Genomic DNA, 24893 nt, shown 5'->3' with positions numbered 1-24893 from the left:
GAACAACCAGCCAGTCAGCCTCACACCAATCCCCCAGAAAATTGTGGAGCAAGTCCTCCTGGAAATTGTTTTCTGGTATATGAAGGAGATGAACATGATTAGGAACAATCATTGTGGATTTATCAAAGCAAGACATGTCTGACCAACTCAATTGCCTTCTGTGGATAAAGGGAGAACAATAAATGCTGTTTACCTTGGCTTTAGCAAAACTTTTGACATAATCTCCCATAGTATCTTTGTAGATAAGGGACAGAGGTAATGGATGGGTCGACTACAAAGTGCATGCAGAGCTGGCAGTGGTCAGCAGCTCAAAGTCCACCCAGCAGCTGATCCTTAGTGGCAGTCCTCAAGGGTGGATACTTGGACTGATCGTAAGGAAGCAGTGACAGCCCACTCCTCCACAGGGATGGGGAGCCAGGAGCTGGCTGCAACAACACAGGCAGCAGGGCAGGGGCCTCGGTGGTAAGGACCCAGTCTAACAGTACCTAAATGAGGAAAGTGTGGTCTGGCTGTGGTAGCCAGGGTCAGACACTGTCCAGTGATTGCAAGGCAAGTCCATAGTGGTGAGACACAGCTGAGGTCAAGCCAGGAAATCAGTCTGCACATCAGGGTCTAAGTCTGGATCAGCACGGCCCATGACCAGGCACAGATGTGGCTGCAATGCAATGGGAGCTATAGTTCAGGTGGGAGCCAAACTGTTGGGCTGCACCTTAAAGTAGCTCCCAAGAGAAAGGAGTCAACCTTTGCTGAGACCTTCCTGCAGAGCTGTTTGGGATCACTCTGTCCAAGGGCACCAAAGGGAGGAGGATGGCCCTCAGCTGCACTATCCCTAAATTGGCTGTGAGCCAAGGAAGTCAGACCTCCAGCAGGGAGGATGCTCTCAGGGCCCTTGCGCTGATAATGCTGTTATTGAAGACCAGAATGAGTGCACTCAGTTTTGTGAATACCACCGAAGGACCAGTTGATAAGGTGGAGGGCTGCGCTGCCATTTGGAGGGACCTCAACATGGAGAGAAACAGGCTGGCAGGAACCTGGCAGGGAGAAGCAGGGGCTGGCTGCCCTGCAAGGGAAAATTAACTGGCAGCAAGGCAGGCAGGGACAGAGCTTACTAACAAGGATCCAGAATGTTGAGACATTAAACCTGGGTCAGGAACAGGTCTGGACACAGCAAAGAGATCCAGCTCAAATCCAGTGATCACCTCAAAAGTCTGCAGTGACAAGGCAGGTCCAGTGCCATGTTAGGTAGGTCCAAAGTCAAACCAGAGGCTCTGGGCCAGGGTCAGGATCAAGAAGGTATAAGATCAGGCACAGATGTAGTCGCTACACAACTGCAATGTAGCACAGGCAGGAGCCAGCATTACAGCCTCAGCTTAAAAGCAGTTCCCAAGGGAACAGAGGGGCATGTCCTCACCTCTATTTTGTGTCACAACAGCTCTTAGCAGTAAGGAGCTGACCTTGGACCGAGCCAGCTACACTCCTTAACTCAGCCAACTAAATTAGTAGAAGTGGGGAATGTGCTCAGGAACCTGAGAGCGCCTCATGAAATTCAGCAAAGGCAAATGTAAAATCCTGCACCTGGGACAGAATACTGTAATGGCACAGGCTGACTATATAGAAAGCAGATCTGTAGAAAAGGACCTAGGGTCACCTAAAGGACAAGAAGATAAGCATGAATAAGCAGTGCACTTCTGCAGCAATGCAAGCTTGAACACAAATCAGGTTGCATTAGTAAGAATATAGCCAGCAGGTTAGTTGAAGTGCTTATTCTCCTCTAGCTGGCACTTGCAAGACCACATCTGGAGAATTGTGTCAAGTTTGGGGCTCCGCAGTATAAGAAAGACATTGACAAACTGGCAGAGTGAGTCCAGCAGAGGCCATCAAGATGGTTAGATAATGAAAGCACTTGAAACACAAGGAGAGGCTGAGAGCACTGGTCTTGTTCATTTTGAATAAAAGAAGGCTAGGTGACAGTTAACTGCTGTCCTCAACCATGCAGTAGGTGGAAACAGTCGATGGAGCCAGACTTCTTGGATATGCACAGTGAAAATATAACAGACAATGAACAAAAGTTGCAGGAGGGCAAATTCCTGATAATTACAAGGGGAAAAAAGCCACCATGAGCGTGGCCAAATATTGGAAGAAGATTCCCAGAGGGGCTGTAAAATCTTCAACTCTGGACATATTCAAAACTTGACTGGATAAGGTTCCTCAGCAACCTGAGTTCAATGTTGGATCTAACTTCAAAGTTGACCCTGCTTTAGGCCTCACAGTGTTGAGGGTTGGGGAGTCAGAGAAGGGAGAATTAGATCAAGTCACCTTCTGAGGGCCCTGCCAGCCTAAATTACTCTGTCAGCTCAGCTTTTAGGAATGTCTTTGAACATATTTTGAAAACAAGACTTGGAAACATGGTCTGTATGTAACTTTTATTATAAGGTTATAATGAACCTATATATACTTTTTATTATAATGAACAATACATACTGATGGCTCACTGTTCACATGAAAAATGGTGCCATGTGTTCTGCAGGGGTGACCAAGGTTTGATACTATATAATAATTTCATTAATGATCTGGAGGATGGAATAAAGTGTGTGCTTATTAAATCTGGAAACAGCACTAGGCTGGAAGCAACTGTGTGTACATTGGAGGACAAGATTAGAATTCAAAATGATCCTGACAAACTGTAGGAATGGTCTGAGAAAAACAGGATGTTATTGAGCAGACACAAGTGTGAGGCATTACTTTTAGAAGGCATACTAAATTGCACAAATACAGGATGTGGTTCCTTCAGCTTGTTTGTACTTCTGCAGAACAGGATCCAGGGGCAACAGAGGATCACAAGCTGAATAAGAGTCAACAATGTCATGTTGCAGCAATAAAAGCAAACAACACTGGTATTTTTTTCTTTAAAAAGGTGTAACCTGCAAGACGTTAAATAATCTTTCCACTCTACACAGTACTGTAAAGTCTCAACTGTAGTAGCCAGTCCAGTTTTAAGCACTACTTCAGGAAAGACGCAGAACAATTAACTCAAGATCATGACCTCAAACATAAATGCTATTCGAATTCTGATGACAGGGTAATTTTGATTGACTTTCTTGAGGCAACTGTAAACATCCAGAAATACATCCTTTTCCCTGCTGTGTGCCACACCCCTTCTTTTACAGTCATAGATCAAAATGATTAAGACAATATCAATAAGATATCCTGAAAGGTAATCCTAAAGCAAGGAAAAATAAATAATACTTGGAACTTGAGGAAGAAGTGTATCATAACTCTTTTCTAAATGATAGATGGCTTTTTTTCCTTTTTTTTTTTTTTGGCAATGATGTCAGAAAACAAAAGAACTATCCTGAATAACACATTCTTTTCATTTTAGTGCAAGAAACCAAGCAACTAAATAAATCCCTTGGGATAAATCCTGCACTTACTTTCACTCATGCAACTTCTCTGAAGTCAGTTGCTTTGCAGGAATATAATGAGTATGTTTACTGGGTGTTTGCTTGTTGGATGTTTTTTGGTTTTGTGTTTTTGTTTTGTTTTTTTTTTTTAAACTATTTCTAATGTTACAGATATAATAGCTAAACATATAATTTAGGAAGATAATCATAGAATCATTGAATCATAGAACAGCCCAGGTTGGAAGGGACCGCCAAAGATCATCTGGTCCAACCTTTTGTGGGAAATAGAGCCTAGATGACATTATCTAGCACCCTGTCTAATCACATCTTGAAAACTTCCAGTGATGAGGACTCTACCACGTCCCTGGGGAGGTTGTTCCAATGAATGATTGTTCTCAGTGTAAAAATTTTTTTTCTTATGTCGACTCTCCCAGTGCAACTTGTACCCACTACCCCTTGGCTTCTCCATATGGGTCCTTGTGAATAGAGAGCCCCTGTCCTCTTTGTAGCTGCCCTTTCAGTACTGGAATACTGTGATGAGGTCCCCCCAAGCCTTCTCTTCTCCACAGAGAAAAGACCTAACTCCTTCAGCCTTTCCTCACAGGGCAGGTTCTCTAGACCTTTGATCATCTTTGTGACCCTCCACTGGACCCTCACCAGTCTGCCTGCATCTTTCTTGAATTGTGGGGACCATAACTGGACACAGTAGACTGGCTGCAGCCCGACAAGTACTGAGTAGAGTCGGAAAACAAGTGCTGAGTAGAGTGAGAAATAATGTCAAATAATACTCATAGCTACTGTAGGTTCCTGATGATAATATCCATGATATTTTGGTGAACTGTTGAGCGTTCCCTGATAATAAAATTAGGCCATCAAACATATATGAATTAGGTCTTTTTCTTCAACAAATAGACATGTATAATAGCAACAATTAGTTTGTTGTATTATTGCAAAGAACGTTTACATCCAAAGTTAATTTCCATCATAAGTTATTGTCTAGAAAGACATTAAAAGAAAAATGTCAGAAGTAACAATAACTTAGCTCATACATATGGAACTTAAAACAATTTCTTGTTGTATCATTTTTAAGACACTGGAACTAATTTTGTAAGAGCTACATGTTTTTAAACCTAATTAGAGTTTAGAATTTATAAGAAAAAATAATTTTTGCTAAAACCAGCAAATGTAAATCTAGTTGTAAAAAGCGTCTTGGACTAACAATGGCAGTATGGACTGTTTGCTTTGTGAATTGGCCACACTGTGGTGAACGTCAGAGGATAATTCTTAAAGTTATCTGGCATCTTGGCATGCTGTATGCAAATGGAGTGCTTAACAAAGAGTAGGGAATACAGGGAGAGAAGAGACTAACATGATTTTTCTTAAGATCCTTACTGTTGTCGAGAAAATAGATATTTGTGTGTCCTGATGTTACCAAATTCCCACTGTGCAAGAGTCAACAATACAGACTGAAGCATCTATGGATCAAGGAGATGAATTATCAATAACAATGAAATGAAAAAACAGTTATGGAGAGAATCAACAAAGGGGTCAATATTAATAATTGACAGTCATAATAATTGACCTAATAATAACTTCAATATTAAAAATTCATTTCAGTACTGAAAAGCTCTCCTGGTTAAGTTTGTAAAAAATAAAAAAGATGAGAATAAAATGGCTGAATTGATTAAGCAGCTCAAACTCATGGTTTTAAAGCAAGATTTGTGAATCAATCACAGAATGAACCCTTTCAAAGTCAGGAACTTAAGAGCTATGCATTACCATAACAAATTGTGCTGTATGTTTTCTGTAATGTCATGAAACCTGCTATTTACATCTATGCATCTTTTACTATGATTATACCATAATGAAAGCAATTAAGCAAAAAAAAAAAAAAGACAAATTGAATACATATTTACATATTTTTATTTAAAATTACGAGTTATATTTTAAGGGGCTCTGGTTACTGTTTAACTGCTTCTCAGACTATTACCTCTTTTTACTCTAAAAGCTTACATTTAATGAATTCTTCCCTGTAGTATTTACAACCATGAGAACAATCATAATGTCTGTTTTATTTTTACTCCTCAGACTGTAAAAAGCAGAGAGAAAGTTCATTTTTAACTATATAAATTTCACATAGATATTAACTACATATTTTTAAAATTACCTATTGCAATAAAAATCAAAATAACTTTGTGAAGTCATACTGGCTTCATCTGCTTCACTGTGATTGAAATGTTTATAATCTCACTTGGAAGGCCTGTTACAGTGTTTCTGAAATTGCACTGGGTATGACAAAACTTGCTTCTGGAAATACATACAAGGCATTTTTTTTCATGTTTTTTCTCTTTCAAGACTAAGGAAAAGGAATTATAGAAAAAGCAGGTAGAAATCATTTACAGTTAGAGCAGCAAGAAAATTCTAACTTCAGGATTTTTACTTCAGCTTTAATGCACCCTGTCACGTGGAAGTTCAAAAACAGTGAATGGAACTATTTGGCACAATACATATGCACAGCAGGGTAAGTTTAGATGCTGTGATGGCCTTTCAGTTTGTATTTCCTAGCTTTTTATTTTAAATTTATAAGAAATCATGTTTTTCAAGAAAGAGGGGCTAATAGCACTTCCTGAGCCTGGCACAGGAACAAATCACATTATCCTTACTCATGAGAATAGTCTAATTAAACACAACAGGAGTCCTCATACAGACATGCTAAAGCAAGCAGAATTTTGATGTCACTGTGGCAGATAAATGAGAATTCTCTAACTCTTTCAAACATGGTTCAGTCCTAATCTACATCATTTCACTATTAAAAAAATTTTTTTACTAAGATTTAGTGTATATATATGCCTGTACAAAGCAGTTCCTATTCGCTTAAGTAGTTCCATTATTTGTAGTCAAGAGTTTTTCTTCTAAAACATTTTTTCAAGCTTGCTTTCTCAGTTGAATGACTACATAATCTTTTTACCCCAAAAATAAACTAGTATTGTTACAATTTATTTTACAACTGAAATAAAAATTGAGCTAAAACTTTAAACAATTATTTGTTAGTTTTATTTTCTCCCCCGTCTGTCTGTTGCAAGCATAGAAACATAGGATACATATCTTTTTCTTTGTTTTTTAAAACTATATTTGAGACCACCTTCTGGTATTTATGGAGAATGGATGCTGAGAAAATTTGAAGAATACATAAAAGAAACCTCCCATCATCTTATTACAAGCGAAGCAAAGGTATGCTCTGGGAGCAAAGGCATTGCTTTCTCTCATTTCAGTGAGGAGCAAGGTTCTGAAAGGTACAGAAAGGGACGAGGTCAGATCCTGGCATCAGTCTTGTCTTGTGGAGGACAAAGAATTGCGTAGCATCGTTCCACACACACTCTCTCCTGCCACACCTAGTCTGGGCCTGTGTCAATGACTGACCTTGAAAGCCGAACTGAAAACAGTTATAATGATGCAAATATGGGGATTTGCTAATGCAAAACACCTTGCTGGACTGGGACCCAACTTGCCACCTCATGAATGACATTGTCACTGACAAATTCACAGTCTTTGTACCAAACACGTCAATATCCAGGAGACAAACATTATTTTTAAAGAAAGCATTTCTAGTGTACGTACTCTTATTTTAATTTTCAGTCTGAAGAAGTGTTAAAATGGAAGAAAATGAACACCGGATCTGCAATTACTACTGGGCTGAAATTAGTGTTACAGATTTGTTCTTCTTTCAGAATGCCAGTGCTACAATAATGTGCACATGAGTTGATGAATGGCTCACCTCAATGAAAGTTTGCTTATCAAAACCACTGTTGATTAGAGAAGACAGCTACTTCTTAACAGTGTTCCATCTTATAAAAATGAAGAGAACATGATTTTGTAAAAATGTATTTGTAAAACCAAATATGAGTTTAAGAACTAAAGGAAGTCTCTCCTTTTAAACATAATGTTGGGAATTTACCTTCTTTTAATAGGAGTTTTTTTTCCTCTACTACATACAGTATATTATGTGATTTCAGCAGAGGAAATGACAATCAGCCAGTTCAAGTCCTAAACTGAAAATTATATAATGAAGGATTTCACAAATACAACTTCATGGCTGCAACTTTATCAGAAATTCAATATGGAGGAATGCATTGATAGTTGTATATGGAACAGCTGTAGTCAAGAATTACCCCAGCATTTGGCTACATGTGTAAATCATGGAGTCTTCCATAAATGGTAGTATGACGTATAGAATGGATAATAAAACATATCAAACTATATTTTGTTATTCCACTTTTCTAGAGAAAGAAAGTTTATGTGGTTGTGCTATTGATCCATCTGTTCCATCCCAAAAATGAACAAGTCACTGACAAATTTTAAGCAAATTTAACAATGGATCTCTAAGCCACAAAGTTATTTTGGGATTTGTAAAAGTTGCTAAGTGGATAGAGATCCAAATTAATATACCTACCCATAGAAAAGCAATTATAACTTAGTTCCCTACCCATTTAACAGGCAGCAGCCATGTGATGAATCAGAACAAGAAAACTGGTCAACCTATCAGCCAACATGAAGCTTTCATCCACCATACTATTTGTAGCAACATGCCTCACCATACAGATGTGGATACGCGAATAACAAAGAAAGAGAACTGTTGAGTGTTAGCTCCTAAGGGTGTTATAATTTTTAGTGACTCTTACAGACTGCTAGGCTTAGATTTCAGTTCTGCAAAAAAGGTCATGTAGTCTTGAATTTTCAGAAATATTTACATGTATAATTAAATAACTTCTATTTACACAAACTTGAGGACCTGCAAACTCTAAGAGGTTACCTGGTTGCCAGATAGGATCATTAAGAACATGAAATATTCCTTTCTGAAATCAAGATAAACAGTTTTGGGCAGGCTAACTTGAACATTTGCATAATTGGTCATTTGTAGACTGAAACAGTAATTTAGCATTCCAACATAGTCAAAAGTTTTAACTTTTGGATTGGCCTTTTTTGTTTGTTGGTTTTTATGGGAAATGGGGCAAAGTAAAAGAAGTAATGTAATCTTTCACTGATATTTCCAAGTTAAGGATTTTTGCCTACGTTTTTTCTGGAGAATCTTTTCAAAAGCTTCCAGAACAGGACTTACTTCAGCCAAGAATAGAAACAGCAAGGGCAATTTGAAACCCACTACTCCATCAGCTCCTCATTATCCACTAGCTGGAAATTATTGTGCCCAGAACTCACCTTGTGATGTACAAGAGCTTCTCATCCACTACAGTTGAAAGTCTGCCTGGTTAGCTCACTGAAATGCCCCTCTTTGGGGGATTAAACTAAGATGGGCTGATTGTAGTAAAGCAGTTAAGCGCATGTGTATTCAGTTTTGCTAGTTCGGCTGTGGGGCTGTAGGGAATGGAACCTTTGGCTCCTCCATGAGTGTATGAAATTAAAGTGTACCTTTACTCTGAGACATACAAGGTTGCTCGTGGTGGTGGTAAATTGTAAAGGAATTTCCTTCCAAGAAAACTTTGTGCTTTCTTATCTCCCATAATCAATCTTTTGGGTTTTCTCCCAGTCTTTTGCAGCTTTTTGAAATAATGTTGGTTCTGTGATTCCCAGCTAACCACTGTTTTAGTCACTGTTTTAGTCATGTCTATGCATCTGGGCTATGCATGCTGTCAAGCACCTATAGATCTTGCAAACAAGTAACTGTAACATACTGTATTTACAAGTACGTAGAGCTAATGCATCTCATAGTACAGAGCTGAGGTCTTCACTTTTTTCTCTTGGTGGAGCTTAGAGCAGCTGCTGTAATCCTGGAGGATGTAGTGATTGAGTCCTGCTGATTCACTGTGTTTACGCATTTTATTATCTAAAGCTGGATATAAGGAGGACCGACAATCCAGCCAAATTCCCAGATTTGGGGTTACAGAAGAGACAGGATGAATGGTATTCTGAGACCGGGGGACAAGATTTGTTGTAAAATTCAACTTGGCAATGACAGCCACTACGAAGTGAAGACAGAACATGTTTGAGAACAGGGACGGATTACCTCCAGCACACATAGAGCAAATAAATACAACTTTATTCAAACAACTATTTGAATAATTTGAGCCTCCTCAAAACACCAGAGGTACTTCTATTTCTCTGGTATAATACTGCAGAGGCTTAAAAAAATGCTCATTACCATGAGGCATCACTGAAACCAAGGGATGTAACACCACCACCAAGAACCAGGATTGCAGGTATTAACAAGAACTCTGGAAAAATGTCCCTCTCCCTGAACAAGCATCACACGAGCTCTCAAGTTGGCAGAGCCCCCTCCCCGTGCTTTGGTCCAAGGTGACCAAAGCTCAGGAGCCCTTGCACAATCCCTGACACTCTCACTCAAACTTGACCACTTGCTAAGGCTGAAATTGCTACCCCCGTTAAAAAACAAAACAAAACAAAACAAAACCAAACCAACCAAAAGGTCCCTATCCAGCCACATTTCCTCACACAACAGTGCGGGGAAGGCACGGCAGAGACCACAGAGACTCGAAAGCGTGGGATCCGGCCGAGGAGCCCAGGCGGGCCCTGCCCAGCCGCCGAGGGGCAGCCCAGGCCCTTTCACCAGCAGGGTCCCGGGGGAGGCGAGGAGGGGGCATCTCCCCGCGACGGAGGCCTGCAGCAGGCGACAGGCGCCAAGCGCCGCGGCGGCGGCCTCCAGCCCGCAGTCCCGCGGGCAGCCCGAGGGGGGCGCCCTGGGGCGGCGGGGCGAGGCCGGGGGGCGGCCCCGCGTGGAAGCGGGCGGGCGCCACCCTGTCACTTCAGGCGGCGGTGCGTAACGTCCCCGGAGCGGGTGGGCGCCGGCCCGCGGCACCCCGGCGGAAGGCGGCGGCTCCGCGCCTCAGCGCGGCCCCTCACGCCGCCGCGGTAGCAGCGCGGCCCCCGTGCACCTGCTCACCTGTCTCCCGGCCGGCTGGGGGGGGGCCCGGCCCGGCCACTCCCCCCGACGGGCTCGGCGCAGGCGCCCTAGCGGCTACCGCAGGCAGGGGGCGGCAACATGGCGGCGTGAGCGGCGGCGGTTTCGGCTCCACAACAACAGCGGCAGCGGCGATCGCTCGCGCCGCCGTCGGCTCCGCGCGCTGCTCGCCTCTGCCGGGCCGGGCCGCGCCGCGCCGCGCTCGGCGGCGCCCGCTCCTCCCGCCCCGCGGCGGGGAGGCGGCCCCGGCTGGGCAGCCTTCGGCTAACGGGGCATCGGCGCCCATAATAATCCCTCATTATAGCGGAGCGGGGGAGCGGCTCCTGGGACGGTGCCTGCGCCTCGGGCCGGCTCCCTGCGGCCCCGCCGGGTGCGACTGCGGTGGATGCGTGGCTCGGCCCGGCCGGGCGGGGAGGCGGCGGCGGCGGCAGGTGCCGGTAACGGCGAGGGGTAAATGGCGAGCGAGAAGCCGGTGTCGGGGCCGGACCCGCAGCCCGCGGGACTCATCTCCGTCGGGGCCGGCGGTGGAGGCGGCGGCGGAGGCGGCGGCAGCGGCGTCGCGGTGATGGGGGAGCTGAGGGCGTCGGGCTCCGGCTCCGTGGTGCTCCCCGCGGGGATGATTAACCCGTCGGTGCCGATCCGCAATATCCGGATGAAATTCGCCGTCCTTATCGGACTCATCCAGGTCGGGGAGGTCAGCAACCGGGACATCGTGGAGACGGTGCTGAACCTGGTAAGCGGCCGGGCACCCCGCCCCGGTGACGCCCCGGCGGGCAGAGGGCCCCTGGGCACCGGCCCGCGCAGCCAACCTCCTCCCGGGGCTGCTCCCTGCTCCCCCCCGCCCCTGTGCAACCCGAAAGGGACCTTCATTTTCCCAGCCCCTGTGGCCCTCCTACACGTACGGCCCTTCTCCAACCATCTTTCCTTCCCAAACTCCTCTTGTTCCTCTCTCCTCGTTAATACCGCGACCTGCTCTTCTCCTCGTCGTGTGTATGACAGAAGCCCCCTCAGCGCTCCCTAAACTCCACGCAGGACCCTACCTAGTACAGACAGGCCACTCTTCCCCTTCCCAGTGCCTCCCCCCGGCCGCCTCCTGCAGAAGTGGAGTGTGTGCAATTCACAGTGTGAAAAATAAGGAGATTTAAGTATTTTCAATTTGGGGTCTTGGATGCTGCCCTATAACCTGGTGGCTTCCTCGCTGGAAGAAGAGTGGCGTGAATGTAGTAGCTGTTTTTAATTGAAAAACATTAAAAAAGGCAGCCTGAGCTGGTATCTTTTCTTAGTGGCTGGAACATGTGAAGGGTTTAACCCTGTTAGCTCAGATCTAGTTGAGTATTTTATGTAGAGGAAGAGGGAGGAGGGAGACTTTTGCAAGGATTTAATATGCTTTAATATCTGTAATAAAGAGTTGATTGTATTGCAGTATTGTATTGGGTTACTTGTGTCTTAATAATCTGCCATGCTTTCCAAAACACATTCTTGTCTGCAAAGTAAGTTCTGTTGCTAATTTTAAGGTCTGTGCATTGCGAAATACTATTGTACACTGGTAAATGGCTTGAAACAAGGAGAAGAAACATGCTAAAATGTAGCTCCTTAGTCATCTGCTCACTTCATGGAGTGAAAGAGTTACTGCAGGACTGTATGACTTAATGTTTTTGCGCTACCTACACCAAAGCCTGAGGAACCTACAGAAGCCAAACGAGTGGATCTAAAAATGAATCACTTTCAATTATGTGCAATTTGGTGCTGCTCCTGAATGCAAGATTTGCTGCAGCAAAGCTTTTGAAGCAGTTCAGTCAATGAAATATCCTCAATTTTTGCATATAAAATATGATAGCAAAATGACTACTCAAAACTGAATGGCAATTAATTGAAACTGCCTTTGTTTCAAATGAGTTTAATGCTTCTAACCTCCACTCATTTTATACAAAGTCATGTAAAGAATATATGTTGTTTCAAGCACTTTAAAAGGATGTATTCTTCTGTTTGACAGTTATTTGCATTTGACCTAGCACAGACTGAATGGAAAAGCTGCAGCATGCAGGGAAAGATGTGGTGTGGTCAGATCATTTTAATATTTATGGCTTATCTGAACACACAGGGTTAAAGCCCTAATAGTTTTGTGAATATGTCAAAACAGTAATCTGGTATATTTCCCACTCCTCTCTACAAGCTGTTTGACACTTAACTGAGATGTCATTTGTAAATTTCTTTTTTTGTACAAGTGTTGTACAAGTCATCATAACTTTATTGGATTATTACCCATTCCTTTAAAAGTAGCACTCAAAATAAGGGAATGACATGCAGTTATTTGATTAACTGGCTTTGTATAGATCGTGACAGATAAAAAGATGTTTAATCCTTTTTTGGTTTTCTTTCTTCTTTCATTCTTCTTACTGATACTTAAGCTTATTTTAATTCTGGCTGTTAATGCATCAGCAACTGGACTAACATTGGCTTGCCTTTGGGGGGGCAGGTTGGAATGTGTTTTGGTATTTGTGTGGAGGATAGACAGTGCTTGCGTATAAGATCTACCTACTAATTAGTTCCTATTGCTGAAAGCTATGCTTATATTTAAAAATAAACACACGAGTGTTTAACAGTGCTCTCAGCATTGGGAGACATATATGAATGTGGAACTGCTTGGGAGGCTGCTGCAGTAGCGATGCATTCTGGAGCAGTTGTTACTTAACAGATGGACTCTAATATACAATAGTCAGTATTCCCATAGCAGAGAGAGGTTATATTGTGTCTGCTAATGTTTTTCTTCTCAGGGCAGTGAATGTCACAAACTTAGGCTTCTATATTTGAAACTTAATTTACTTGCCTGTGAAACAAACATAGTGAATATGGCAGATACAGAGTAAAGCTGACAGCATATCCCTAACCTACTAAATATTATCTGATTCTCTATTAAGGATTTTAATAGCAACTTCAAATAAAATGCAGTTTTGTACTTTAGAAGCATTCTTTGGGATGTGGGTGGGGTGGAGAGAACTTGATTTGTTTTCTTTTCCTTCAGCCTTTATCTTTACTATTTCTGAATGACTTTTGATGCAAGTGTGATAATGAGGGGACAGAGCTTAAAGAGCTGATCTCAGTTTGATATGTCAGTTGATATGTTAAGTCTCAGAGAAATATAACCTATACTGTACCGTATTGGGTATCTGTAAGCCATTTAGTAATAGCTTTTTTGTTATTCTGCATAGCTGAGACTTTTTGTATTATCAGAGAGAATCAAAAGTTAAAGGTTGAGATACTTTTTTTTAATTTTCTTATCTGAGATTACTGCTCTCTTCTGTTTAAAGCTTAAACAAGTCTATTAATTCTTCCTGCATCTGCGTGGAAGCAGCAGCAAATGTCTGAGACAAAACTTTGGTTTGGCTTGCTCTTGTCGTGGAGATGATCACTCTTCTTTCCTGTTAGTTTTCCTCTTAAGGTTCTCTTGGACAGTTTTTATCTTTAAAGTTTGTTTTGGTGGCCCCACACTGTGGTCTCTATTACTGCATTTCAGATTTACTTCATGTGGTACCTTCTGATGGTGATGGACACAGTGATTTATTGTATCTGTGAGCTGATGAAGTGCTTTTTATGCAGTGCCAAAAATCTTTTTCCACATCTAATATATTGTTGGTTTTTCAGGTTAGCCAAATTTTAACAGTTGACTTTCAGCTCAGACAGTATTTTGTTCTTGGGCATGCCTATGCTGTTTATGGGATTAATTGTTTCTCTTGATGTTTTTCTTAGTGACACTTCTTTTCCTCCAAACTTACTGTGTGTTCAAAGTTCTGTTATAGTGGTGAATTTGTTTAATGGAATGTAACTTGGTAGAGTTTCTAGTATTGCTTGTGCGATTTTTTTCATTGTTTAACATTACAGTGGAATACATAATGGAGAGAGGGTTCAGCCCTTTCTATGCTAATGCCTATGAACTACTTACAGTTATTCTTAAAAAAACCTGCTAGTGTTAATACTATGAAGGTCAGAAGATGTTAAGTCTATGAGCTGAAGGCTTTTCTAGAATGATTTTATAGAATATTGTATTCTTTTTACATTTTTGGAAGTAGGAGGGAACTGCTTATTGTACCTCATGCATTCTTCTGGGATGGTGCTTATTTTGATTTTGGTCTATGGGTTTAATATGAAGTCCCAGGTTCAGCATGATCTTTAAGAGATGTGTGTTCACTGACCCTTGTGTACTGCAAAGCACCAAACTGGAAAAGGCTTTCCTTGCAAATAACGTAATCCTTTAATTGCTCTTAGTGATTTCTCTTTGGGGATATTTTGACACCAGTTCTATGCTTCTATTGATGAGGAGGCCTTTCCCCTTTGAATAGCTCTATTAGTTTTCTTAAGGTACTGTCAAGGATGTTGTTATTGCTGTGATAGATGTGCTTGTTGTTAGTCTCCATAGTTCCTTTGCTTCCTGATACCCTTTTGTACTTATGATACATGTTAGACGGATGCTTAAAATAAAGTTCTGCACCATGTGCTCCAGCAAATATGATACTAAGGTAGAAGTGTGGGTCAGTCTGTCTGCCTGTGTATTTTTGTTTCACTTATTTCCTAGTGCAAAATTTCCACCCATGGCTTTAATTAGCTTTTCTAAAATATATATTGAATGGCCTGTCCTTTCATTATTTTTACTGGCTTGTTTCCTTAATTCTCTGCTTTTCCAGTATTTTAATGGTCTTGGGAATTTTTTCTTCAGTGTATATTTTGAACTGTCTCTTGTCTGGCCGGCTTTCATCAAACATGACTATGTGAATTGCATTGTTTCTTAGGTTTTAGAAAGCTTTCTGTGTTCCAGGTTGAATTTCCTAGAATTTTTGATTTTCAGTTTTGTAGTGCTGATTCTATGGCAGTGTGAAATAAGAAAGGTGAACAGGAAGCCGACTGATACTAAAAAATTGTGACTGGTGCTGACACATGCTGCTCGTTTTGCCTGTGCATCTTGAACAGATGATGTAATGCAGATTTGAACAGATTTCAATCTGATACAGGTGTAGCTGACCGGGGTTCTCCTTGTGCAATCTGGAAAGCTTTTATATATGTTTTATCAGGCTACAGAGTGCTTATAAGAAGTAGGTCAAACACCAGGCATAGTTCAGAAAGTCTCTTGCTGTTCTTGTTGACTACAGCCCACGCTTCTGCCTAGCTCTTCTCATTTTCTTGGCTGTTCCATCCTACTTCAGTGTTAGTCACCCATCACAAGAGGTAAGCCATTTTTTTAGTGCTCTGTCACATTGTGTACTTGTAGGAGTGGCATTTGCAGCTTTAGAGCAAATGGGTTGGATTATGTGAGAGATCATTCTCGTCTTTCCATAGTAGTGGTCATAAGAAAAAATGTAAAGGGAGACATATGTAAGAAATTTTTTTTCCTTTGGTACTTCTTTTCTTCAAACATTGGTTGAGGGTGGTCTTGAGCTAAAGCTGGATTTTGATATTTGAGGTTTTTTGAATCCATTTACAGCTTTGGTTGCTGCAGCATCCTGTGGCACAGTTCTGCTCTTGTGTGGGGAGGAAGAATCACTTTTGTTCACTGGATGCTGTTGTACTCTGAGAAAGCGTGGGCCTCATGAGCTGTAGCCTCTATCATATGACTTCTGTTTCTCTTGTGGAGCCAGCTTTGCAGGGTTGAGAATCTTATTCTGTTTTCTTGGTGGAAACCTTCCCATTTTTGTAGTATAATTGCTGATAGTATTCAAAAAAGTGAAGTTCGTGGGAATTTTGAAATTGTTACTTTTTTTCCTTTGGTGTGTTTTTGTGTGTGTGTGATTTTTGTTTTAGGTAGTACTTAACTGGAGGTGGCAGTCCTTGTGCAAGTTACTGTCTGTCCCACCAGACCCTTTTTATCCTGCTCATATTATCTCCAACTGAGTTATGGTGGGGTGTTACTGTAGAAGCTACCAGAGCCATATGAAAAGAGCAGTATCCAATGCGAGAGTTTGTAATAGCATTCCATGGGTGGCTACTTAAGAGTACTGTAGCTGTTGCCAATCTAATACCTTCATGGAAAACTTAGTTGTGATTACAGAAAATCTTTGAATGACTGATCGTTTAATTTCTTTTAGTGTAACTGATTGCTTTTGGCCTTTTATCTAATCTTTGACAGTAGGTGTTTATGGGTGGAAGTTTTATTCAATCCTGTATTGGTCATGAAGGACTAGTGATATCTCAGCAGGTGGCTTGGAATCCATTGTGGTTCTGGTATGATGGATTGATACATTTCTATAGGTGATAACTTTTTAAAATCTGTCATGGTGAGTATACCGAGTATTCCTTACCACTTAACTCTGAACAGCTATTTTCTACTTAGCTTTACATCTTATTTGTCTTTACAGGATTCAGTTCATGGATTATAAGGGAGGTGAATACCTAAAGGCTTCTTTATTATTTTTGTCACACTGAAGGAATAAAGTTGAGACGTATTAATAAAACACCTCCAATTTTTGGCCTTTGCCTACTCCCACCTGAGACCCTACCTATGTTTTATCCCGCTGCATCAAGCAAAGGGTTAGCACCCCTCTTGATCAAGATGATATTTTTACAAAATCATGACCTGATTCCCTATGTAAACCATGTGTTTTACAAGACTAAGCATTTAGCTGTGTACTCAGTTATACACTAATTTTTCTATTCCCTACATATTTTCCCTCAGTGTCTCCCCTGCCCCTTGGCTTTCAGATGAGTACTCAAAGGGGTAGAAGTCAAGGGACGTGGGTCATTACATTCACGAGATTGATGTCTAGGAGGCTGTGGTGCAGTTTTTTCTTTCATGTTAATGCTTTTCAGTGTCTCCACTCATACTCTTCAAATATGTGAATTACTGTCCATATTACATCCATAAACCACCACCCCAAAACCAACACCCAGAAACTGCATGATCATGAAATCCTACTGAAGCGTTTGTTCCCCTTTCATGCCATATTGAATTTAATCAAAGTAGAATGAAATCTGTGATTGTGTTAGTACCAAACCTGAGACTTTTGTATCCTGATAAATACTGTGCACAGTGTTAACACAGCTGTGTTAACTTAATAAACTATCCAAGCTATTTTAAATCAATCTCTTAATCTTACCTCTTCATTACTTGTTATGGCACTTTTTTGTTTTTCTATCTTAGCCTGTCTCAATAAACCTACCATTTCAAATCAACTTGTGTTTTTCTCCTGTTAATACAGCATTTTGTAACACTTTACACATAATAGTATCATTGCAGCTACCTCATTAGTTGATACCTTGTGTGTGCCTTATGGCCAGAGGTCAGTGTAGTAGTCTGTGTTTATGTTGATGAAGATCTATTTATTTCATAATGGAATTTGATCCTTAATTGCTGTTCATATGTTTGGAAATACCCCATTGTGGAGTTTTATTAGTTCTTGCACAGACAGAACCCTTAAGCTTTAAGTCTGAATCATATTTAGAATTTGGTTTTACAGTCAGAGACAGCAGATCTTTTGAAACATGAGTTTTGAATTTGATGATCTACCTCCCATTTCTGTATTGCAAAAGCTTGGCTTGCATGTGCTATGAATGATACCATATTCAATATATGATATTCAGCATAAAGATAACAAACAATTTTTAAAAAAAGGGATTATTTGTGGAGAGTCACATATTGCTTCCTTAATGATAGAAATACCTGTTTTAACTATAGGATTATGATGGATTTCACCTATTTGAACTATAGTTTCATAACTTCCAATTTAGGAAGATTAATAATGTTTTTCTCTAAGAGAAAGATTATCTGTTATTTCCAGTAGAGAAGCACTTCCACTTCTAATCAACCTACTGACTCACTGCTAAAACTTGTGTTCTGGTAATTTTTGCAGTTTAGAGTTTGTTCTACTTTAGAAGTACATGGAAAATAATAATCTTCAATAGCTAGGTAAGTAGTTTTGGTGTTACTGAGATTTATACCAGTGATGTTGACTCATTTATATTAATGCAAACCTATAATGTGACTACCCTGCTTTAATATAAAATTGCGTTGCATCAGTGAAATTGTTCCAGCATAACAATTCACTGAAAGCTTGCATAAATGTGAATACTGCTTATGCTGTTCAACAGCTTACAAATGCTTGACTTCTATATTTGGAAAATGATGTTTCTTTCATTGCCTTTTTGTTTACAGTTGGAAGCCTTTCTTAACTATGGAGAATAGGTATCAGGTTTTGGAATCAGCTGGAAGTGAGATAGGGCAAGGTATTCACTTAGAAGTGAAATTGTTATTCATACCATGCTTTTTGGTACCTGATGGCTTTTGTAGTACTGGAACGGTGTAGACAGAAGAATGGAAATAGTCATTCTTTGAGTAAAGATTTCTAAACTAACTCCAGTACCAGCAATATGACATAATCAGTTTTACCTGATCTCACTTTTTTTTTTCACTTTTAAATCTTTATATTCTGTGACAAATACTCAATTACGTAAAATTTTCTAACTTTTATTAACTTTTGCCTGCTTTAAGAGCCACTGTAACAGGGTTTTTTTCATTTTTGGCTCTTTTGTTTTGTAAAAATGAAAGGTTTTGAATATTTATAAACAACATGTCCTTTGATTCACAAGGGAGCCTGTACAAACCTATTGAAACAAAGAGTCTTTCCTACTACAGAATTATAGAAAAAAGTAAGATATGCTTTCATTAAATATAGAATAGTAGCCATGAAATACACGTTCAAGCTAGTAATGAACTGACTGAAGCCAAGCCCTGTCTTGGATTGCTCATGCCTAACCGATTAGAGTTTGCTCTTACTCTTTAGCAATACTTTGTGTAGCTCACTGCATCCAAAAAATATTTACTGATTTAACTGTGAGCTAAAATGTTTCTGTGTCACTTTTAGTGTTAAAAGCCTTCAATTAAAAAAAAAAAAAATAGAAAAAAAAATTACTTTGAAATCAGGGGAGCATTCTCACTTAAAGTTGAATTTATGTTTTATACCTAGCAGAATGGAGTTGCTTTCTGCCCCTTTCAATAGAGCATATACATCAGAATGTAGCTACAGAGTTTTCTCATCTCCAGTTGTGTAATATCTCCCTAATGTGAGCAAATGTGAACTAGTATATCTGAGGATGCTATGCAGGTGGTCTGGAGAATTGACTTGGAGATTCAGCATCTTTGCAGAAGGGCATTAGCTGCAGCTTTTTAATTGCAGAAATTGGAATGTTGAGAGAAGGGGGCAAGAGCTGTTGCCCGAAATGAGAAGAAGCAGCCAATTTTGTAGGAAGAAAGCAGCTTTATCCCTCTTAAAATTGTAATTTTTATCTTAATAAATGAAACTTATCAAGGGGCCTATGGAAACTGCATTGTGGCTATGTGAAGTTACGGAAAGAGGAAGGAGGTAAAGAATCTTACCAAGTGGTGTGCTATACTTTCATGGCTGGTGACTTTTGCTGTTTTCTTTTGAGATTGAGAGTTCCAACAAAAGCCATCACTGTAAATGCAGTGTTTATATGTCCAATAGGATTGTTTTCCTCAACACGTTCCTCCATGAGCAAGAAGTTTGCTGACATTGTCAAAAAAATATCAGCACCCTCTCTTTTCCTTCTGTTTACTCCAGTGGAATACCTTATCTGTTTTGGTAAATGGCAAGGTGTGTGGTATTTCTAAGTCATATCTGTGACTGATGACTACATGGTTGTTAATATTTGTATGCTGAATAGCTGAAACTTATGGAAACATTTGTTTAAGACTGCTTTGGACTGAATAAGGTCTTCCAAGCAAGATTCTCAGGAGGTGGGAGCTACTTCATTCTTCTAATTCTTTTTCTGATTAAAGAGATTTCTGGAGCCCCTGTCTCATGTTTTAGTCTCTGGGGATCCAAAAATCTCCTTTGCTGCTGCTTCTGTGTGTTCAGCTATGGCACGTATACCTCCAAACAACCTGCAGAAGTCTTTTTTTGTTTGTTTGGTTTGTTTTATGCAGCTTTTAGGTGATTTGAAAGACTTTCTCATCTACTCTCATGGAAATGTTGCAGCCTCCGTTGCATCTTTTGATATCTTAGCATTATGTGAATGCAGAAGTAGACTTACAAGAAGAGCCTCTTAGAGTTGCATCTACTATCCAAGGCTGAAATGAATTGAGTACATCTGAAAAGAAACTTCAGCATACTGTCCTGTTGCTCATATGCAACACATTTTTTTCTCTTGTCAAAATCATGTTAATGATCATGCCTTTCCATTCTTGTCTTTGGCACTAACACTACAACATCCTCCTGAAACTTAATTGTCAGAGCACTTTCATAAAATAGCAGAATCACAGAAATTTCAAAGAATTGTAGAACAGTTAAGGATGGAAGTGACCTCTGGAGGTCTCTAGACAAAAATCCATGCTCAAAGCAGGATCTATTAGATCAAGTTGCTGAGGGCCTTGTCTGGCTGGTTTTGGGGTACTTCTAAGGATGGAGACTCCCATGTCAAGTTTTTAGTTAAATGTAAGTGGAGTTTCCTGTGCCCATTGCTACTTGGTTGCTGTTGAGAAGAGTTTGGTTCCCTTGTCTCTCCTTCCTGCCCACCTACCCCCCCTGCAAATAAATACACATACACATTTATAAGATCTCTTCAAACCTTCTCTTCTTAAGGCTAAACAATCCCAGCTCTCTACAGCCTTTCTTTGAATGTCAGATGTTCCGATCCCTTAATCATTCGCACATTTAGATCTTTATTCTCCTTGTGCAGATAATAGTGGTCCCTTTCCAAAAAGTGGGAGGTGGAGTCTGGGAAGCCTTTTAATTATAGCAACCTTTTTCCTCATCTCACAGTATGAGCTGCAATATCTACCACAAATAATCCAGTCAATATTGCTGTGCCTAACCCAGCAAAGGACAATTTGCACCACATGCAGCCAAGAAAGAAAACAGACCTCTGTGAGCCACAGCAGTGAGTGTTTACTTTTCATCTCTTGTGCCCGTTTGTTAATAGATAGCCTTGGATGAAACACACAAACCCAAGAGTGTCTGTCAGTTCTGCAAATCACAGTTATGGCTATAGGTAAGCTTTATTTCTTGGATTTCAGAAATATAAAATGTAGCTACATTTGATATTTTGCTGAAAATGTATAAAGTTAATATTAATGGCTTAATACTGAGTTAATGAAACTCTGTAGCTCTTAAAGTATACTATAAATACTACATTCTTCAACAAATTAGCATGAATTGAAGTTAAACTAGAAGAGCTATTAGCATAGTCTTCAAAGTTGCAGATGTTTGATATCAGAAGGAAAAAAATACTAATATTCAGCATAGAGCCAAAGCTGTTGAAGTTCTGCATTGAGTTTGTTGAATAGATTCATGACTTTATATATAGTCTAATATTTATAGATTAAATGTTCCATAGCACTTTATGTGCATATAACTATATGTAACTTAAAAACTGTAATATATTAAGCAAAGGTGATTGTGTAACAAAATTTTTATAGTTCATGTTTCATGTAAAGAAAATAATTATTTTGTTCAAAGTAACATAATGTACAATAATAAACACATTGAGACTGGAACAATGTGTAGGCTTAGTCACTGAGAGGAAGTCAGTCTTCGACAGTTGAAACAGTATAGTATTTGACATTTTAAAGGTAGTACTCAGTGAATAGGAGTTGATACTCTCTTTAAAACAGACTGTTCTCCAGTGAAGGAGTTGATAGTTACAGGTTTTTCCTAAAATCCAGAAGCAGGTTATTCCCACTTCTCACAGTCATGATTTCCCTTGTTACTAGTATAAATGGTTTTTATAACAAGGGAAAATTAATTATAGTAAAATAGCTTATGTGATTTTTGTTGTTCCTAAAAAAAAATGATTAAATTCTATTTAAAAGTAAATCTGGATCTACTTGCTTTGTTTCATGTTCTGGTTCAGTTAAAAAAAATAGTTTTCAAGTCTGTAATCCTTTTTCTGTCTTGAAGGTGTAGTTTACTATGTAAGTTTTCACTTTTTCAGATATCCAACAGCTGAAACTAATGCAAATACATGTAAAACATGTATTAAGAGCCTTTGGTATAACTACAAGCAACAGTCAAAAGGAAGCAGAAGTTTCAACAGACTGAGGCTAGACCATACAAGCTGATACTTTTTAGGTCTGTCAAAGCTGATACTTCTCCAGTTGAGTTTGTTCCTAAAAGTATCAGCACACAAAAAATTTAGCTGTTTAGGTGTTTAGCTATTAAAAAATGATACTGCTGAAAGGTATCTTTACATTTAGAAAAACTCGTAACATAATGAATAGAAAATCCTGAGTACAACAGGTTATCTTCTCTCAGTGATGCAGTGTCTGCCTGGATTTACAGAGACCTTGAAATGACTGGTTATATGATGTCTTATTAATTTTTGAGGTGTCTGAGGGAATTACCACCATCTGTTAATACCAGAGTCTAAGTCCACATTGTGGGCTTCAAAATGCTTTAAGTGTTGAATTTTTTAAGAAATCATTCTCTTAAACTAAACTTAAAGCAGTTAAGAGGTTTCAGAATGTAAATAGGAAATACCTTTTTTTAATATAGTACAGATTTAAGTTTGTCACAGATTTGATTTGTGATTCTAGCCTATCCTCTGAAGTTAGAATGGCTGCAAATACTTGTATTTGAGCTCTTCTTCTGCACTAGTTATGACATAACTGGTTTAAGTCAGTTGAGCTCTGTTTTAGCCAAAATGTACTTCACCCTGAAGAAAGAGTAGCACATATGTATTTTCTTCTGGCTGAGATCAATCCTAATGTGTCTTGTACCAAAACCTGATATTATCCAGATGTGCAGAAAAAGCCGTAAGAAGCTCAAAGTCCTTTCTGGAGGTCAGAGGAATCTTGGGAGCACTTTGTTTCAATTATGATTTCAAAATTCTCCTCTCATATGCGGAGTTTTACTCATATGTGGAGCTACAGTAGATTTTAAGGCTTCCTTGGTAAGGAAGCTGGTAAAGCAACCTGAACTAAACTGGTGCCAGCCTGCTAACATAGGAATTCAGTTTTCTGAACTCTGTCCATGGTCATGTTATGTCTTTCTGTATTACCATCTCTTAAAGTGTTGTGTTTCCCCCAGCCCCTCATAGGTACTAGGACGTTTTGGGGTGTGTGGCATTTTTGAGGATGAGGATTGGGATTTTTTTGCTTAAGTGGTACATCTGAACTGACTATGTACGTTTTTGCTGCATTAGTTTTTAAAAAATATTTGGTTTAAAATTTCCTTACGCGTGCATTTTGTAGAGTATGAGCTGTTGTGGAGACCACAAACATCATAGTACAAGAAGGACGTGGTACAAGCTACAGCTGACAGTGCAGCCAATGTGAATTTTGATTTTAAAATTCCTTTAAGAAATCCTGAAGATTTCTTGGGAGATAGGAAGGAATTGTTTGTGGTCTAAAAACAAATCCCAACTTAAGAAAAACTCCTTGGTGTTTCTATTTATTTAGAAAATTGAAAGCCAACTAAATAGTCTATACTTAGTTTAGCAAAATGAGATCTTTAAAACACTATAATGAAAGGCTACTGAGGCATTATTAAAAATTAATACAGCCAAGAGAGTTATTGAGAAAAGTAGCATTTAGCAGTAATTGTTAATACATTTTGGTACTGCTGTATGGTAAGTAGCTTCCAGCTTCTTAATCCGTGTTCAGTTCCCCCAGTAATATTTTTAATGATTTTTTTCAACATTTTTTTTCTTCTCATATATTTGTAAGAGTAACCATTCTATGTCAGTACATTTGTACTGTGACTGAAAACAAAGACTTGTCTGAAGTCTTTTATTATAAGCATCAAAGTAAGCTGTAGAGAAAAAATACTTTAAGTAATCAGACTGATCTTTGGGGAGTAAAATGTCATAGAAAAAACTATATTATGATGCTTTGTGGGGACAAAGTGTGGGGTAGTGCTCAGGTTCTGAAGGTGTTGGGGTTTGAGGGATTGGAGTGATATAGTCCTGGTCTCAGACAATGTATAGGGTTTGTGTGGCAAGGTTTTGGTAGCTGTGGGGGGCTGAAGGGGTGGCTCCTGTGAGGAGCTGCTAGAAGCTTCCCCTGTGTCAAACAGAGCCAATGCCAGCCAGCTACAAGATGGACCCACTGCTGGCCAAGGCCAAGCCCATCGGTGATGGTGGTAGCACCTCTGGGATAACATATTTAAGAAGGGGAAAAAAACCAACCTGGGCAATAGTAGCTGGAGAGAGAAGTGAGAATATATGAGAGAAACAACTCTGCAGACACCAAGGTCAGTGAAGGAGGAGGGGAAGAAGGTGATGCAGGCACCAGAGCAGAGATTCCCCTGCAGCCCGTGGTGCAGCCCATGGTGAGGCAGGCTGTGCCCCTGCAGCCCACGGAGGTTAACGGGGGAGCAGATCTCCACCTGCAGCCCATGGGGGACCCCACGCCAGAGCAGCTGGATGTCTGAAGGAGGCTGTGACCCTGTGGTGAGCCCACGCTGGAGCAGGCTTCTGGCAGGACTTGTGACCCCATGGGGGACCCATGCTGGAACAGTCTGTTCTTGAAGAACTGCAGCCTGTGGGAAGGACCCACACTGGAGAAGTTCATGGAGAACTGTTCCCTGTGGGAGGGACCCCACACTGGAGCAGGGGAAGAG

At 40.2% G+C, this 24893-nt stretch overlaps 1 protein-coding gene across 9 annotated transcripts in view; it reads left to right on the top strand.

Annotated features, from left to right (window-relative positions):
- The first annotated feature begins 10412 nt into the window (after positions 1–10412).
- NBEA (neurobeachin) overlaps positions 10413–24893 on the top strand; it is a 514689-nt gene continuing 500208 nt past the window's right edge. For all 9 annotated transcript variants that reach the window (XM_074815844.1, XM_074815841.1, XM_074815846.1 and 6 more), the window contains exon 1: positions 10413–11065. In XM_074815844.1, coding sequence (XP_074671945.1) covers positions 10787–11065 — 279 coding nt within the window. In that variant the 5' untranslated portion in view covers positions 10413–10786. The remainder of the gene's footprint in view (positions 11066–24893) is intronic.

This window comes from Strix aluco, chromosome 2 (assembly GCF_031877795.1).
Source record: "Strix aluco isolate bStrAlu1 chromosome 2, bStrAlu1.hap1, whole genome shotgun sequence".
NCBI classification, from domain to species: domain Eukaryota; kingdom Metazoa; phylum Chordata; class Aves; order Strigiformes; family Strigidae; genus Strix; species Strix aluco.
This window is presented reverse-complemented; position numbering and strand designations above follow the sequence as displayed.